Source organism: Nyctereutes procyonoides, unplaced genomic scaffold (genome assembly GCF_905146905.1).
Source record: "Nyctereutes procyonoides isolate TBG_1078 unplaced genomic scaffold, NYPRO_anot_genome, whole genome shotgun sequence".
NCBI lineage: Eukaryota > Metazoa > Chordata > Mammalia > Carnivora > Canidae > Nyctereutes > Nyctereutes procyonoides.
In genome coordinates, this window is record NW_026575043.1 from 1,075,475 (window position 1) to 1,093,418 (window position 17,944).

Below are 17,944 nucleotides of genomic sequence, written 5' to 3' on the forward strand. Positions count from 1 at the left end.
TGGGTATTGTTAAATGATAAAAATTCAGCGGAATAAATATGAAGATCTAATTAGCTTCATCAGATAATTCGTGAATTGGGCAGCATCCCATCTAGCAGGTAGAGCTCCACTGAGCTAAATTAAAGAAAGGTTTTTCAAAAGTAAAAATGAAGTATTAGGACTTCATCAAGATAAAAAAACCTTATGCACAGCAAAGGAAAAAATCAACAAAACTAACAGATAACCTGTGGAGTGGGAGAAGATATTTGCAAAGGACATATCTGATAAAGGGTTAGCATCCAAAATGTATAAAGAACTTACAAAACTGACCCCCCACAAAACAAATAAGTTTTTGTTTAAGTTTTTGTTCTTAACCCAGTTAAGAAATGGGTAGAAGACATGATTTGACACTTTTCCTAAGAAAACAGCCCAATGGCTAACAGACACATGAAAAGATCCTCAACATCACTGATTATTGGGGAAATGCAAATCAAAACTGCAATGAGATAGCAATTCACAGCAGTCAGAATGGCTAAAATTAACCACACAAGAAACAACAGGTATCAATGAGGATGCAGAGAAAGGGGAACTCTCTTGCACTGTTGGTAGGTATGTAAACTGGTGCAGCCACTCTGGAAAACAGTATGAAGGTTCTCAAAAACTTAAAAATAGAGCTACTCTATGACCCAGCAATTGCATTACCAGGTACCCAAAGGATAGAAAAATACCGATTCAAAGGGATACATGCACCCCAATGTCTATAGCAGCATTATCAGCAATAGCCAAACTGCAGAGAACACCCAAATGTCATTGACTGATGAATGGAAAAAGAAGATGTGGTTTATATGCACAATGGAATATTACTCAGCCATCAAAAAGAATGAAATCTTGCCATTTGCAATGACGTGGATGGAATTAGAGTGTATTATGCTCAGCGAAATAAATCAGAGAAAGACAAAGACCATATGATTTCACTAATATGTGGAATTTAAGTAAGAAAACAGATGAACAGGGATGCCTGGGTGGCTCAGAGTTTGAGCATCTGTTCTCGGCTCAAGGTGTGATCCTGGGGTCCTGGGATGGAGTTCCACATTGGGCTTCCCGCGGGGAGCCTGCTTCTCCCTCTGCCTGTGCCTCTGTCTCTCTCTCTCTGTGTGTCTCTCATGAATAAATAAATAAAATCTTAAAAAAAAAAAAAGAAAACAGATGAACATATGGGAAGGGGGGGATGAAGAGAGGGAAACATGTCATAAGAGACTCTTAGCAATAGATAACAAACTGAGGGGTGATGGAGGGAGGTGGGTGTGGGATGGTCTAGGTGGGTGATGGGCATTAAGGAGGCAACTGTTGTGATGAGCACTGGATGTTGTTTGTAAGTGATGAATCACTAAATTCTAGTGATTCTCCAGAATTCTCCAGAAACCAATATCACACTGTATGTTAACTAAACTTTAAATTAAAAGAAAACTAAAGAAAGGTTTATAAATGTGGAGAGAGGCCATTAAAGGAATTTATTAGCAAGTAATGCATTGTTTAGGCAAGGGCGCCCTCCTAAGGGGAATGGAAGGGAATCTATCAGTAAATTCCTTGGTATTGACCATGTTAACTGGTCAAAGGTTATGTTCCTGGAGAGTAAAATTGCAATTAGATTAGGTATTACGTCTTGGTTTCCAGACTTGGGCCTTTAACCTCAGTGATGGCATTTGGGGCCTGTGGTGGTTGTTTTTTAAACAGTCAAATTGGCTTTATTAAGTGATTCATGGATTGGGCAGCATCCTACCGGCCAAGTAGATGGGAGTTCTGGGGAGGTGTACAAAATGGGAGGCTTCTACAGGAACGAGGGTGGGCTAGGTAAGTTATTAGCAAAAGAAAAGATTGTTCCAGGCAAGTTCCTTCAGGGGAAAAGCAGAGCGTTCTATCCTGAAAATTACTTTATTTTGCTTTGGGGTCAGGGATGGAGCAGTCCCAGGCCCCAGAATACCTCACTGGTGCTGACCAGAAAGTTCCTGATTGATTGGGTGAGAATGCATTTCTGGGGGAGGTCAAAACTGCAGTTGGGTTCGGTATTAAGTCCAGGTTTGGTGACTTGGCCTAAAGGCCACCATTTGGGGCCTGTGGTTTTCTTTTTAATAATGTATTTTGAAATAAGAGCTGGCACCGTCTACTGATAGATTAGACATGCCTGTAAGAGAGAGGAGTCAAAACTAATTCTGGTTTCCAGATATTCTTTCCTCGAGTCTGTGGGAATGATGTGAAGGAGAGCAGAACGTGCCACTCCAAAATTCACCACTTGGACACTTTTTTTTTTTTTGAAATTAAAGATACTTGAGAAACAACCAGTGCAAGGATAGTCTGACCCTGCTTGTCTCCCTGAAAACAGGACTTAAGTCTCCCATGTGCAAGGTACCCTCCCTGTACCAGAAAGTAGAATATAAAATTATCACTAGAAATAGGGAATTTAGGGCTGTTAAAAAGAAAACCACAGTTGAGGGATAGTAGAATAATCCATACCAAATCAACTGATTTTTTTTTTTTTGAGAAAAAGCAGACCCAGAAACTAAAAACAGAGCAGAAGTCAGCGTTTTGTAAAGGCAATTTACATTTAGAAGAGAAATCTCCATTTGCAAGAGTGACTCCCTCTTTATACTGGGAAGAGAATGATAACTCCAAATTACTAGCAATTCTATCAAGGAAGAAGGCACCAGACTTAAATCTGTGTAACAACTTCACTGTGCCTTGCCTGGTAACTTCCTACAACTGCCTCTTTCCCACTCTCACCCAACATCTTTAGCTGAAGATGGTATTTAAATGGGTGGCTTGGGCCATTCTGGGGGGCTTTTCTAAGTACGGGTCTCTCCTATGTATTCAGCAGGTGTACTTGTCATTAAACTTGCCCGTTTTTTTCTTGTTCATCTCTTTTGTATGGGGAGAGGGGTGTCTTCAGCCAAGAGCAATGAAGAATAGGAGAAAAGTTGTTTTCCTCCCCTACAGAGTCTTTATCAATAGGGATAGAGAGAAAAATCAAATTGAGAATAACAAAGTATGTTTGCTATGTTTGTCTTGTCAGTTCTTCACAGATTTATTGTTTCTTTGTCTGAAAGGTACAAAGCTGTCTGCTTTGCTCAGTTCTTTGAGTCTCATGTTTTTATGGGGCTCCTGTACTAGGAGGTTAAACTTGTTTTTCTCGTGTGAATCTGTCAATTGGATTATTAGGCCAGCCAAAGGACTGATGAAGTAGGAAGGGACATATATCCACATCTACGGCTGCAGTCCTGGCTCCTGCCTAGTAGGAGAAAAAATTGCTATCTCTCAGGTTTTCAGTAGAAGTTCTTGCTTTCAAGGAGACTCGGTCAACATGGGTATGTGCCCATTTAGACCTAAGACAATATAGCCGGGGGGGGGGGTCGGGCAGCTGTACTTGAGTAGCTGACACCTGGCTTTCTGAAACAATCCCAGCAAGCAGGGCATGGCAGGGCCCATGTGTGATTCTTTTAAGTCTGGCACCACCTGAGCATTTGCTACAAATGTCAATTCTTGTGCCCACCAGCAATCTACTGAATTGGCATCTCTAGAGTGAGTGGCCCAGCCATCTGTGTCTAATAAGCCCTCCGGTGATTCCCACGCATGCTGAAGTTTGAGAGCCACTGGCTTAAACTAATTGGGAGATCCTGAGATTGGACCTATTGTCAGTTCGAAGAGGCAAAAGTAGAGTGATGAGGAGTCAGCCAATACTGTGCCCTGCAGGGGTGTACTACAATACCATGCTGGAGAATGCAAATACATCCCTCTACTCAACTGATAAATACTGAGCATCTAGTTGTTGCCTCTATGATTTCAGAAGTTAGAGATGTAGCAGTAAGTAAGCTAAACATACCAAATCTCTGTTTGGAGCATCTCATCTGGTAAGTGTCAGAAGATTGAAAAAAAAAAGAAGAAGAATGGTGTGTCACAAGGAACGCAATGTGTGAGAAAAAACACAAAGCCAGAAAGAGGGGTAGAACGTGTGTGTTTTTCTAGGGTGTTGCTGTGTTATGTAGAGTATTCTGGAAAGGCCTCAGTGATAAAGATGATGTATAGTTTCCACTGAAAGACACGCCTAAGGAGGGCAGAGACTGAGGAGAGGAGAGACTGGATAACTATTTGAGGGGAGAGCTCGGTGGTCATAAGGAAGAGACGCTAAACATGCATTTTGGGCTTGTGCTTGGAGGCTTCTGAGGAATTCCATAATTCTTCATGGTTGGAACACAGTGAAGAGGCTGGAGTAGGAACAGATGAGGGGTGCATGTGTGTGCATGTGTGTGTGTGTGTGTGTGTGTGTATAACAGACACATAGGGTCTTATGCATGATTTAAGGAATTCAGGTTTATCTATACCTAGTTACACATTCTCTCTTCATCTCCTTGCCCCCAACCTAAGCTGAAAGCTGGTTGGGGGCAGGGAGAGGCTGTGGTTCCTGAGAGGGGAGCTGTCTGAATGAATGAATGTATGGTCCAGTATGGTCCTTAAGAAAGAACCCCTTCCACATAAAAGAGGGAGAGCCCCCTGGGGCTCATCCTAAGCCCAATATGGGAAATCAATTGCAAATGCATGTGGGCACGTGCAGGCTTCTAGGGAGGATGTGGGGGTCTTTCAGCACATTCTCACAGATCTGTGAGCCCACATGTGAAGGACCCCATCCCCACCCTAAGGAAAGATGGCCAGAAGCAGTAGACTTTGGGCTTTGAACAATGGTGAGATTTTAAAGGTGTGTGTAACTTGGGAGTCTGGCCCTGTGTTTGCACTCAGAGTTGGCAAAATCTCCCTGAAAAAAAAAAAAAAAAAAAAAAAAAAGACGGGCAGCTCTGGTGGTTCAGTTTAGCGCCGCCTTCAGCCCACGGTGTGATCCTGGAGATCTGGGGTCGAGTCCCGAGTCCCGAGTCCCACGTCGTGCTCCCTGCATGGAGCCTGCTTCTCCCTCTGCCTGTGTCTCTGCCTCCCCCCGTTTTCTGTATCTCTCATTAATAAATAAGTTAAAAAAATCTTTAAAAAGAAAAAGGTTGTAGAAAAATCTGTGCTTCAAAGGGAAATTTTGGAATACCCTTCTGCATCATCCGGTTCTGATCCAAGGACTCTGTAAACTGTAGAACCAAACGATAGAAAATAATTCGTGTCTATAGACATGCAAATTAATTGCGTCTCCTGATTGGACATCTCCTTCCTCCCCAGCCCACTGCCCCCAGCGGAAAAGCCAGTTTTATACCCCTATTTACACATATCAATAATCGTGATCACATCAATATTCCTTTGATCCATCAATATTCCTTTGATTTCTCCTTTGACCTGGTAGTAACATCTCCTTCGTTCTTTCATTAAGGAGCCGAAAAGCGGTTCATTTTTATAGCCGTACGAGAGTTGTGATTGTACCTGTTTTGTTGTTTTTATGCTTTTGAAAATTACCCTCCATTAAGAGGTCTGTGTGTGCTCGCTTTGACTGGAAGGAGTTTCTAGTGTCACCTGCATAACCATAGCAACTGAAGCGTGCCTAATCCCCAGCCTTGCTGTTCTGGAGGCGGCCAGCAGAGGGCGGTACCGGGCCCCTCCCTGCGCGGTCCCCAAGGGTCAGACCTCGCTGGCGTCACCACGTGCCCAGGGGTCGCCGCCGAGTGCCCGAAGGTTCCCACCGCATCTCCCCCGGCCCGCCTGCGTACGTCGCGGAATTTGCAACGCAGGTGAGCTTTTCCTGAAAAGAGGGGAAGAAGGGGCATGGCAAAGTTCTAGGCAATAAGAGCAGAAAAAGAGCTAAAGAAAAAGTAGACAAGTGTGTTAGGATCCGTGAGAAAAATAGCAGCTGACAGCACTTCTAGCACTGGTGTTGCCCGCCTGCCAGGAAGCATTGGTGGTTCAGTGGTAGAATTCTCGCCTGCCACGCGGGAGGCCCGGGTTCGATTCCCGGCCAATGCAAAGGTCTTGCAAGTTTTTTCTTTCAGTCCTTTCAAATTATTTCGGAATTGCTCCCGTGGAGTAGTAGGATACCTCCCTCGTCCAGTTTTTGAGCTTTCATATCCCTTGTGGGACTTTAAGACAAGACGCTGAGGACCTTCCACTTAAGTCAGTGGGTCAGGCTGGCGACTGCTCTTAACCGACAGGAACATCGAATTTTCTGCTTTCAGAGTATGTGCTCTGGATTCATTCTCTCGTTGGAAATGTGGGTAAAACCAAAGTATAGACTTTGCGGGGAAAAAAAAAATTAGGATAAAGGTGGCAACCTTTAGAGGAAATAAAATAAAGGGACTACTTAAAACAGCACCCTTCGGTGGAGCAGAGTGGCGCAGCGGGAGCGTGCTGGGCCCATAACCCAGAGGTCGATGGATCGAAACCATCCTCTGCTAAGCCTGTTGTGGTTTTGTTTTGATTTTCAACCCCCCCCCCCCCCCCAATTGGATACATTTAGAACAGAGCCTTAGAATCCGGTCTCTGCGTTTCTAACTAAGGTTCTGCAACTTTTGGACGAAATTCATGTACCAACCAGGAATTTCTAACTAAGTAATGTCAGGTTCGCCATGTGGAGAGCAGAGGATTCATTTTAGCCCATCAGTGGAAAGGTCACCATCTCTACCTACTACCATATTGTGAACCAGACGTAAGTTTCGAGTTCAAAAAGCACCGTATAGGGCCAGTCTCAGCTTTAGAGATTCAGTTAAGGGCAGTTTGGAGTATTTAAAATAGCAACTTCCCCAGCAGTCTCCCCCACCTCCCCATCCCGGCTCTGTTTTCCTTCTTAGCACTTAGCCCTACCTGCTGTATGGTATATTTTATAGTATATATTTTCTCTCCCCTGAAATGTAAATTCACAAGAACAGAGTTTTTGGTTTTTTGTCTCTTTTGCCACTGTGGTTGTTGTAGTATCTAGAATACTACCTGGCACATCTTAAGTACTGGTGATTTTGTAAGTATGTTAAAAGTTGCAATTTCTAATACAGCAAACACCAGTATTTGAGTTTTCTCCACCTTCTTTTACCTTTTAAAAAATTATGGAAGAATACAAAAATAACCACACACGATTATTTAATATTATGGCATATTCACTAGAAATCTCTATATTTAAAATTTTAAAAGCCCACAAAAACTGAACCACTCTTTTTACCCATAGTCCCAAACTTAGTATCTTTCTCAGGGCAAGTCTGCAAGAATTTTCTGTGCTTCTCTCCCATTCTTGTTGTTGAATGAATGATTTTTATTTTTGAAGAGTGGCAGTAGCAGCTGGATAGTAGATCTCGAGTCTCCTGATTCCTCAAAGTATTCATCTTCAATTGTAGTCCTCACTTGGCAGCTTTGAATTAAAGTCCTATATCAATGCTGACTATTGAGATTTCCAAAGCACAGAATTCCAGAGGCCTGGAAGTTCCTTGTATGAAGCTATATTCCTCTTGCAGAGCTCACAGTCTGATGAGCTTTGGAGGAGGACAAGGAGACGGAGGCCAGCTCACTCTTCCCCACCTTGCTTTCTACACTTGTCACCTGGAATCATCTGCACTTTATTGATATCTACCACTTACATTCTATCTCTATCAAGCTGTAAAATAGCCTAATGATTTAAGTGCAAGCAAAGATGCACTGCTCTGCAGATGAGGTAATGTGGAAGTGACCACATGGCACCAATGACTGGCGCCCTGGTATGCTTTTCTTCACTTCCAAGTAGCTAGTAATTTATTCTGACAACTCATACCTCTCTTAGTAATAATCCCCCTTTTCCTTCTCCATGTCAACATTTCATTCTCAGGCCTGCTTCTATCGGTGGGTACCAACTAGTGGAATGCCAGCATCAAGGCTTGAAAACCCAGACCTTCTTTTAGTGCAGGTGAGGGAAATCCCCTTTGCAGCTGCAGAGGAATAGATCCTATAGGGCTTCATAAAATGGACCTGGCCACGGATATTTCTGGTGAAGAATTTTCAAAGACATTGACTTCAGATTGCTATGACCTCTGAAAGTCACATTTAAATTCTAGGTCTGCACATGATTGTCTTTCTCTTTTTTATTTATTTTTTAATTTTCCTTTTTTTTTTTAATTTAAATTTTTAGTCAATAACATACGGTGCAGTATTGGTTTCTGGTGTCTTTCTCTGAAAATAGTCATAAGATGCTAACTAACTGGAATCTTCTTTTTTCCTTCAAGACTTTTACATTTATGATATTTCTTTGTTCAATCTGAAGACAATATGGTTCTTAACTCTTCTATATGCATGAAGGTAAAGTAAAACAAAATAAAATCAGTGATTCACTACATAGTTGATTTAAACAGCATGTGAGTCTGTATCTCATTTAAATAGACAGTAGAAAACAAGAAACTAAAAAGAGAAAGAAAGAAGCTGGGTCCAGGGAACAAGGTGGGCCATTTGCAGAAGGGAGTCCTGCTAAGAGAAGGGGTGGAGCTGTTTAAGATTCTTGTGGCCTCTACGGTCTCCTTCCTTTCACAAGACAGGAGAGATGGAGAGCACTAAAAGAAAACAGAGAAAATATTGAGACTGATGGAAGAAAAGTAGGTAGAGGAGAATGTATCCCAGTAAGATAAATGTCCCATAATTAGAGGTGAATGGGTTTATTTACCCAGGTAGCTATTAAATCCATAATAAATACCTCCAAATACCCCTTTCCACTTTTATTTCACTGCTAGTAGTAGCTTGAAGAAATGGTAATTTTTCTTTTAGTTCACTTCTTTTTCCATTTACTTAAATAGGACAAAATAGCTGGGGGTGCCTGCTGTGTGCAAGACCTGGTGCTCTGCCCCAAGCTGCCAAGTTGAACAGATTCTTTTCGGTGGAAGATTTAGGAAGCTGGGGAGATCTGGGCATGTGCTCTGGGCTTTGGTGGCAGAAGTACACGGGACAGCTTGTCAGGGACATAGAAATCTTCATTAATGCCCAGAGATCTCCAATTGCAAACTTAAGTGTTTGATGAAGAATGCAGATATTTCTTTTATCTGTCGCCACCACGTCATACATTTTTTATTAGCTGCTGCCTATATTGAAAATTTAGAACATTCCATACTAAAGTGCATATCTTCTAAAAAAATTTAAAGAGTTGCTGTCCAGGGTTTGCAGCAGGGCAATGATGAGGTGAAACCCCTCACATGGCCTCATTTGTTTCAGGTATCTGACATTCCAACTGGTCCCTTTCATGGGCAGATGCTAGCTGGCAGTTTTTTCAACATCCTCGTGCAACGGTTGTTCTTACAGCAGCATTAAGAGAACAGAAATATGCTATTAAAACAAGGAAAATGAAATTTGGTGCCAAAAGCCTATGTTGCTTCAATAAAAAATTGCAAAGAGCACCTTTTTTTTGTGGACAAGGCCTGGTTTCTAGCATTCAGCCAGTTTCGCTCTTATGGGGTGGGTCCTTGTGAGTATTTGACTTTAAATCTCTGGTTAGGTGGACAGCACAACTGTCTTTAGCTGCAGCTTGAGCTAAAGGGAAGTGTTTTATGAAAGATAATTTGGAATAGAAGGCTGAGAGCAAGACCTTATGTGCTGTTATGGATTGAATTGTGTTCGCTCAAAATTCATAGTTGAGCCCTAACCCCAGTGTGACATGGCCTTTAAGAGGTAATTAAAGTTAGATGAAGTCATAAGGAGGATCCTAATCCAATAGCACTAATGTTCTTAGAAGAGACTCCAGAGGTGTGCAAACACCGAAATGGGCCACGTGAGGACACAGGTGCAAGCCAAGGGGAGCCAACCCTGCTCACACCTGGATCTTGGACTTGTAGCCCCCAGAACCACGAGGAAATGAGTATGTTATTTATTTATTTATTTATTTATTTATTTATTTATTTATTTATTTATTTATTTATGATTTTATTTATTTATTCATGAGAGACACAGAGAGAGGGAGGCAGAGACACAGGCAGAGGGAGAAGCAGGCTCCATGCAGGGAGCCCGACGTGGGACTCGATCCTGAGTTTCCGGGATCATGCCCTGGACTGAAGGCGGCGCTAAACCGCTGAATCACCCGGGCTGCCGGAGTATGTTATTTAAACCAGCCAAGTAAATGGTATTTTGTTGTGGCAACACCAGAAAACTAATGCAAGCATTTTGATCGGATGTTTGGATTTGGTTAGGCAGTAAAAGTGTCAAAGGAGGGCTAAGACAAACATTTGGAAACAAGGACTACCTGCAAAGAGAGCAAGAGTAAAACTTTGGGGAAGCACGCATATTTAAAAGGACAGAGGGAACTGCAAAATGACCAAGGTTACCAAGTTTATACTGACCTGTTCATGATGGAAAAAGTACAATTTAGTTACATGTAATCATATTCGTAAATGCTGAGGTGTCTTCAAAGGGCAGCTCAGCAAAATCAGGGGTAGGAGTTCCATCAGGTGTTTTCGTTTACAGGAAACATTAAAGCATTTATTACTTTCAGGACCAGAAATTGAGAGTGCATAACCCTCGTTACACCTCATATCTTAAAAATTTTAGAGAGTATTTTGATTTTTCTTTGGCAGCTTTGACCCGACGGCAATAATCACCATGACTTTTGCTCTCCTCTTGGGCTTTCCCGCTGTCGTGTGCACGAGTGACTGTTGGAGAAACTCAGTTAAATCCAGTGGTTAAAGGGAGACAGAAATAGTGACTGTACCTACCTACAGCTCACGGCTGTCCTCAGGACTTTGAACTTATGAGGAGAGCCATTTAGGCAGGTTCATTGGAACCTGAAGACCATCTTCGACCGCGGCCTCCGCCTCTTGCCGCAAGATGGCAGAAGAGGACAACGAATCCTAACGCACCACTCTGGGTTTCTCAAGGATGGAAGAGGAAAAAAAAAAAAAAAAAAAAATCAACCCCGGAAAAAGCAAAGACAAGAGGGGAGGAGGATGCCGAGGACTTCAGGAACACGATTAAGTTAGGGAACTGCCCTCCATGGAGCAGGGTTGCTTACCGGAGGGATCTGCCGCCAATCCTCCAGGCTCAGTATCCGGGGATTCCTTGATAAAGCGTAATCAAAGGCGAAATTTCTATTGCGGCAGAGCACAAAACTGAAACCCTCTTCCCAAAGAGCGTCAAAGAACCCATACTAAATTTGCATTGATAGTGAGCCTAAATAAATGCTTACCCAATGTTTTACCAGCTATCTCCCCTCTCTCAACCTAGCCCCAAACAGTTATACTGCAGGCGAAATGCACCAGCTGCTTTCTCTGCGAGTGTAGATGGCTCTGAAAAGAGCCTTTGGGTTTAGGGAAGGAGACGCTTACTTGGCACGTTTACTTGGAGCTGGTGTACTTGGTGACGGCCTTGGTGCCCTCGGACACGGCGTGCTTGGCCAGCTCCCCGGGCAGCAGCAGGCGCACGGCCGTCTGGATCTCCCTGGACGTGATGGTCGAGCGCTTGTTGTAATGCGCCAGGCGCGACGCCTCGCCCGCAATGCGCTCGAAGATGTCGTTGACGAACGAGTTCATGATGCCCATGGCCTTGGACGAGATGCCCGTGTCGGGGTGCACCTGCTTCAGCACCTTGTACACGTACACCGAGTAGCTCTCCTTGCGGCTGCGCTTGCGCTTCTTGCCGTCCTTCTTCTGCGCCTTGGTCACCGCCTTCTTGGAGCCCTTCTTCGGGGCCGGCGCGGACTTGGCGGGCTCGGGCATGGTGACTGGCAGGAAAGCAAAGTAAACCAGGGAAACGCACCTCTTCAATTATAGTGACTTCTGCAAAGGAGACGGGGAGGGTCGCTGGTGATTGGAGATTACCCTGGGTGACATCACGCCACAGTTTGACCCAATCAAGATGGTCACTCTACGGAGTTGCGTTTCCATTGGTCTAAATTGAAATGAAATGTTAACCAATCTTATAACAACCTTTTCGCGCCCAGGAGAAGGTATAAAACATGCATTTCTGAACGTGGTGCTCTAGCCACCCTTAGCAAACGTTACTAGTAACTCACTATGTCGGGACGCGGGAAGCAGGGCGGCAAGGCTCGCGCCAAGGCCAAGACGCGCTCGTCGCGCGCCGGGCTCCAGTTCCCGGTGGGCCGCGTCCACCGCCTGCTCCGCAAGGGCAACTACGCGGAGCGGGTCGGGGCGGGCGCGCCGGTGTACCTGGCGGCCGTGCTGGAGTACCTGACGGCCGAGATCCTGGAGCTGGCGGGCAACGCGGCCCGCGACAACAAGAAGACGCGCATCATCCCGCGCCACCTGCAGCTGGCCATCCGCAACGACGAGGAGCTCAACAAGCTGCTGGGCCGCGTGACCATCGCGCAGGGCGGCGTCCTGCCCAACATCCAGGCCGTGCTGCTGCCCAAGAAGACCGAGAGCCACCACAAGGCCAAGGGGAAGTAAGGTTTCAATGGCAACAATTTCAACCAAAGGCTCTTTTCAGAGCCACCCACTACTTCTGAGGAAGAACCTGAACACTTTTGAAACTTAATCACCGATAACCTAAATGTTAGGGGCAATACCTAGTCTCCCTTTTGACTTGGCCATTTCTGGTAAAAGTCCTTCAACTCCGTCTGTTCAACTATAAAGCCATGAAACCACGTTTACTGTAATCTATTTGATTGCATCGAAATAAGTTAATGATGTCTAACACCTATCAACCTCTCACCACAGTACGCAGGGCAAAGGAACGATTTGGTGCTCCAGGCGGCTTCCACACCAGTCTTAAAACTTGTTCAAAAACAACAAAAAAATAAAAATAAAACGCTTTTGTTCTAGGTCTCCATACAATCATTAAAAGGTCTTGGGACCCCTGGGTGGCTTAGCGGTTGAGCATCTGCCTTCAACTCAGGGCGTGATCCCCGAATTCCGAATGGAGGCCTGCATCAGGCTCCTTGCGAGGAGACTGTTTCTCCCTCTGCCTATGTCTCTGCTACTCTCTCATGAATAAATACCTAAAATCTTTAAAATAAATAAAAAATAAATAAAAGTTGGTCTTAATGCTCTCATGAAACTGAACTTTTTAAAAGAGAGACTAACCAACACATTCTGATGTAACTTTTCCCCATATATATTTTTTAAATTTTTACTTTATGATAGGCACACAGTGAGAGAGCGAGAGGCAGAGACACAGGCAGAGGGAGAAGCAGGCTCCATGCACCGGGAGCCCGACGTGGGATTCGATCCCTGTTCTCCAGTATCGCGCCCTGGGCCAAAGGCAGGCGCTAAACCGCTGCGCCACTCAGGGACCCCAATTTTTCCCCATATTATACCAAAAGGGGGAAAGGCTGAAATTAAAATGCATTTTTTTAAGGACAATTTTGGCGCTGACTTCCAAAATTCCAGGTCCGATTCCCTTTCACTGGCGAAATCTTAACGTTTCAGTTGAGAACAGTAGACAGGATGGAGGAAAGTAATTTTTTTCCTATAAAAATAATGAATATAACTAAAATCATTAGTATGGAAAACAAAGCCGTTTGGAAGACCAGAGGACTCCAATGAGGATTGGATTAAGAACCAATCAGGTTACTTCCTCGACAGTTGTGACCAATCAGGAGGGGATTGTCCGTATAAAGTCTGGTCCCGGCAGCAACTCTCCAGTTGCCGGTTTTCGCAATACAAGCACCTCTTCATGGCTCGCACGAAGCAGACGGCGCGCAAGTCGACGGGCGGCAAGGCCCCGCGCAAGCAGCTGGCCACCAAGGCGGCCCGCAAGAGCGCGCCGGCCACCGGCGGCGTCAAGAAGCCGCACCGCTACCGGCCCGGCACGGTGGCCCTGCGCGAGATCCGGCGCTACCAGAAGTCCACGGAGCTGCTGATCCGCAAGCTGCCGTTCCAGCGCCTGGTGCGCGAGATCGCGCAGGACTTCAAGACCGACCTGCGCTTCCAGAGCTCGGCCGTCATGGCGCTGCAGGAGGCGTGCGAGGCCTACCTGGTGGGGCTCTTCGAGGACACCAACCTCTGCGCCATCCACGCCAAGCGCGTCACCATCATGCCCAAGGACATCCAGCTGGCGCGGCGTATCCGCGGGGAGAGGGCGTAAACTGTCCTTCCAAAGCTTGTCCCTCCCAAAGGCTCTTTTCAGAGCCACTTTCATTTTCACCGAGAGCGGCTGTTGTACTTCTGGGCTGGGTGTTACTTTAAGTGCGAACCTAGTGAAAGGTCCTGAGAGTGCCACTGGAATGCTGTAAACTTGTCTTCAGCAACAACAACATCCTATTTCCTTTATGTAGAACTTGTAATTTGGGAAGGCCATGCCTTGTCTCTGTACGTTAACTACTATGGAAGCAGTTGCCTACTAGCTAGTTTTTAAGGGCTATGGTCTAGAGGCCCCCCCACCCCATCTTGATCCCTTGGGTAGCCCATATGTAAAGTGTTTCGCAGCAAAGGGACTTTACCACCTTCCCACCAAATAAGCAGAGATTCAGAGCATAGACACTGGTACCTTCCGCCCCCACATCTGGTATAGTCAGGCTGGGAGCAGAGTTGTCCTTCCCTTCTGGCATATACCCACAGCATGGCGGAAGGGCACCTTGCAGGTTCTAGTTCTAATTGTTCCATAGAGAAAATGCTTTGAGCTGTCCAGGTTCCCAGGAGGTGTGGAGTGCCTCTAAGTTGAACTCCGGCAGTGCTGGTATCTTGTCTAGGATCTAGCAGGTGTGCAGGCCTCACGTTTTCTTATTGACACTCAATTTCTTTTATACAACTCCAAAAATTTGCCTGCAGTCATAGCTCTCTTTACCAATAAAATGAGCTAGTGTTAAGACCATTTCTTATGAGAATTGACTTTCTCATTGTTTAGCATTAACATCTGGTAACTATAGGATAAGGCTCTGAAATGTTCATTTTCCTTCACACCCATTCTAAATACTGTAAAATCGGTGAATTGGCCCTCTCTCTGGGTCTTATTTGCCAGCTTCCAGGAGCCTGGTAATATAGAGTATGCATGAGGAGCAAACTGCAGGCAGCATGATTTCAATACCTGGTTGCTCAAGACTGGACTCCAACCACCTGACAATAGTGACTTCCCTGGAGTACAAGCCACAGAGACCATTTGGGGTGGTAATAACCCTTCTCTACTCGAGCTTTCCTGTAAACATTGTCCCTTAGAGGAAAACATATTTCTATGAAATACTCAGAAGTGTTCCCTTCAAATCACGTGTGAACCTAAGTCTAAAAGTCATAAATTTTGCCCCACTGGGACACCTGGGTGGCTCAGTGGTTGTGTCTGCCTTTGGCTCAGGGTGTGGTCCTGGGGTCTGGGAGGAGTCCCACATCGTGCTCCTGCAAAGAGCCTGCTTCTCCCTCTGCCTGTGTCTGTGCCTCTCTGTCTCTCATGAATAAATAAATAAAATCTTTAAAAAATAATAAATTTTTGCCTCACTTTCTCTCCCCATATAATATACATGTCCTAAGGCCAAGATTTTTCTCGTTGTGTTTACTCGTGTATCCCTAAAACAGTAAAGTTTGACTTACAGCAGGTGCTCATTAAATTCTAGTTGAGTGAATGTGTTGCTGATTTACTGTCTTTTAGACACAAGACAGTTCCCTGTCAGCCATAGGTAGTCACTGAGTGCTTACCACTGCGTGCATTATACTTTTCATCCTAGATGTACATCATTACCACTATTTTCATTCCCATGGTGAGCAGATACAACAACAATTATATAAAGCTTTATAGTTTCCAAAATATCTTTACTTACCTTTTGTATGTGAAATTGACAACAGCGGGGTTTAAACAGGGCCTACCACCACTCCCTCACTAGCTCTAGAAAAGCTTATCTTCTCCCAAAGTATCCAATAATAGGGGACAAAGTTGGTCAATTTGTTTAGGATTCTTTCAATAAACCCTAAGATGGAAGAACTGGATAAGCCTCCAATGGCTGCAGGAAAATAAAGGGGAATTACTGTGGGGGTGGGTGTTGAGGGGGAGCTAGGGGCAGAAAAACCTGTTTTCCTTTAAGTGAAAAGACCAGGGCAGAAGCTAGGTTGTTATTTTTCCTGGCTCCTCAGAAAGGACATCTACTGGAATTGGGAGTCTGTACATCAGTGAAGATATATCCTATTTGAAGGCTAAGTTTGGACAGAGAAAAGGTGGTTTTAGGACATGTTCAAAAATTCTTTGATATTCTTACTTTCAAAAAATGGAGCCAATTCTTCTCCTCTGGAGTTGGGGCTGGACTTAGGTACGGGCTTCTAAGGAACAGGACAAAGCAAATGGCATAAAGTCAAAGTGATAACTGTTTTGGAGGCTAGGTCACAGAGGGTGGTGTTTCCTCCTTGTTTTCTCTCCCTCTCTCTCTCAGGCCACTTGCTCTGGTGGCTTCTGGCTGACTTGTTGGGAGGGTACTCAGGCACCCCTGTGGAGAGACCCACATGATCCCAAACCAACAGTCCTTTTCCAACAGTCTGTGAAGAACTACCAGTACCTATGGGAGTGAACCTTGTCCAGCCCCAGCCAATTCTCAGGTGACCATGGTCCCTGCAGTCACCTTGACTCTTGATAGACCCTGAACCAGATCACCCACCTAAGCCATTCTCTGTTTCCCAAACTTCCGAAGCTGTGTGAAATAATAAATTTGTTGTTTTAAGCTGCTAAGTTGCTTTTTGGGGGAGGGGGCAGTAATTCATTATACAACAATGAATAACAGCAATAGAAGGAAAAAAAAGAGGAATAGTAAAGAGTCACCCAATGGACTCCATTAGTCTAGATGGGATGACCACATCCCACAGCTCTTTCCCTCACCATCAGGGTGTCTGAACTCACAGGAACTTCCTTTGGCCTTGTCCCATTAGCGGCAAGGTTTTTCTTCTGTTGCTATCCAGAGAGGCTGGAGACCAGCTTTGTGGTGCTGATATAGAGAGGCTGATATCTTTGGTTGCTCAAGTAGGGCTGCTTTGAAGGGGTGCACCTGGTATGCACCTCTAGCTAAAGACTTTAAGGGCCTGGGGGTGTGGTGTTAGTGCAGGCTAGGCTAGAGACAACAGCCCAATCCCCACTCTCTCACTAGAACTTTCTCTGTTTTCTGGAAAACTGTGTGTTTGAGATACCATTCTTTTTAAAAATTTTTTTTTAAAATTTAAATTCAATTTGCTAACATATATTGTAACATCCAGTGCTCATCACATCATATTCCCTCCTTAATGCCCATCATTCAGTTACCCGACCGCCCCCACTTCCCTTTGAGGTACCATTTCTAATGGTCAGATATACTAGTCACCAGTTGAGATTTGGGAAATGATCCAATTTGATCAGTCACACATTAGCAAGTCATGTCATTTCTGCTAATGGCCAATCTTAGTTCCTGGAAGATTTCTCTTAGTTTCTGCCTCACCAGGTAAAGTTTTCTATACTTGTCTTTCAATTCTGAACAGTACTTGGAGCACAGGAATGATTTTTGTTTAGGAGGCAGGGAAGATATTGAAAAAATTAGATGAGAACAGATGCTTCTAGAACTGCTCACTCCCCAGTTGCTCCAAAGGATAGAAGCCCTGAAAGGATATCAAATAGGAGCAAGAAAAGTTCCCAAGAATTCATCAGAAATGGAGCTTAGGGGGTGAGTACACTCTGCAGTGGGACATGCTGTCAAAAGATTCCCACAGACATGGTTCTCATTGTGAAAGAGGTCTTAAATATAAAAAATGAATTTTTAAATATCTCTTTGCCAATAATAAGGTTTCTTATCTGGACAAGATTAGAAATGGTGTACTTCCATAGATGGAAACTGGTAGAACGTGCATTTAAAATTTTTCTCCTGAAAAGAGCATTTATAGGAATGATAGTTCTGTGTAAGAAAATATGCCTTTAGTGTATTAATTTGTTGCCTATCCTGAAAGAAAGAAAAATCTAGTTTTCAGTGGAGACAATTGAATGGCTGGCAATTATATGAAGAATTTTTAAACTTCACTTGGTAATCAGATAAATGCAAATTAAAATAATGAAATACTGGGTAACACCTCTCATATTAATCATGTGTTGCTCTGGAAGTGGAGAAACATATTTTCATGTGGCAGTTTGTTTACTCTGGTTTTACACAAGACATTTTGAAGAACGGTTTAATTTA

At 44.3% G+C, this 17,944-nt stretch overlaps 3 protein-coding genes and 2 non-coding genes across 5 annotated transcripts; 4 read left to right on the top strand and 1 right to left on the bottom strand.

The window, feature by feature from the left end:
- Positions 1-5,848: 5,848 nt before the first annotated feature.
- TRNAG-GCC (transfer RNA glycine (anticodon GCC)) lies at positions 5,849-5,919 on the top strand. The gene has a single exon. It is a non-coding gene; the product is annotated as a tRNA-Gly (tRNA).
- Positions 5,920-6,275: 356 nt separating this feature from the next.
- TRNAM-CAU (transfer RNA methionine (anticodon CAU)) lies at positions 6,276-6,347 on the top strand. The gene has a single exon. It is a non-coding gene; the product is annotated as a tRNA-Met (tRNA).
- Positions 6,348-11,184: 4,837 nt separating this feature from the next.
- LOC129508380 (histone H2B type 1-C/E/F/G/I) lies at positions 11,185-11,758 on the bottom strand. The gene has a single exon (XM_055323358.1). It carries the CDS (start codon positions 11,592-11,594, stop codon positions 11,214-11,216), a length of 381 nt encoding a protein of 126 aa, XP_055179333.1. The 5' UTR covers positions 11,595-11,758; the 3' UTR covers positions 11,185-11,213.
- Positions 11,759-11,796: 38 nt separating this feature from the next.
- LOC129508379 (histone H2A type 1-E) lies at positions 11,797-12,770 on the top strand. Its single transcript, XM_055323357.1, has one exon. It carries the CDS (start codon positions 11,892-11,894, stop codon positions 12,282-12,284), a length of 393 nt encoding a protein of 130 aa, XP_055179332.1. The 5' UTR covers positions 11,797-11,891; the 3' UTR covers positions 12,285-12,770.
- A 739-nt stretch (positions 12,771-13,509) lies between these two features.
- LOC129507936 (histone H3.1) lies at positions 13,510-13,965 on the top strand. The gene has a single exon (XM_055322758.1). The coding sequence runs from the start codon at positions 13,513-13,515 to the stop codon at positions 13,921-13,923; it is 411 nt and encodes a 136-aa protein (XP_055178733.1). The 5' UTR covers positions 13,510-13,512; the 3' UTR covers positions 13,924-13,965.
- The last annotated feature ends 3,979 nt before the right edge of the window (positions 13,966-17,944 follow it).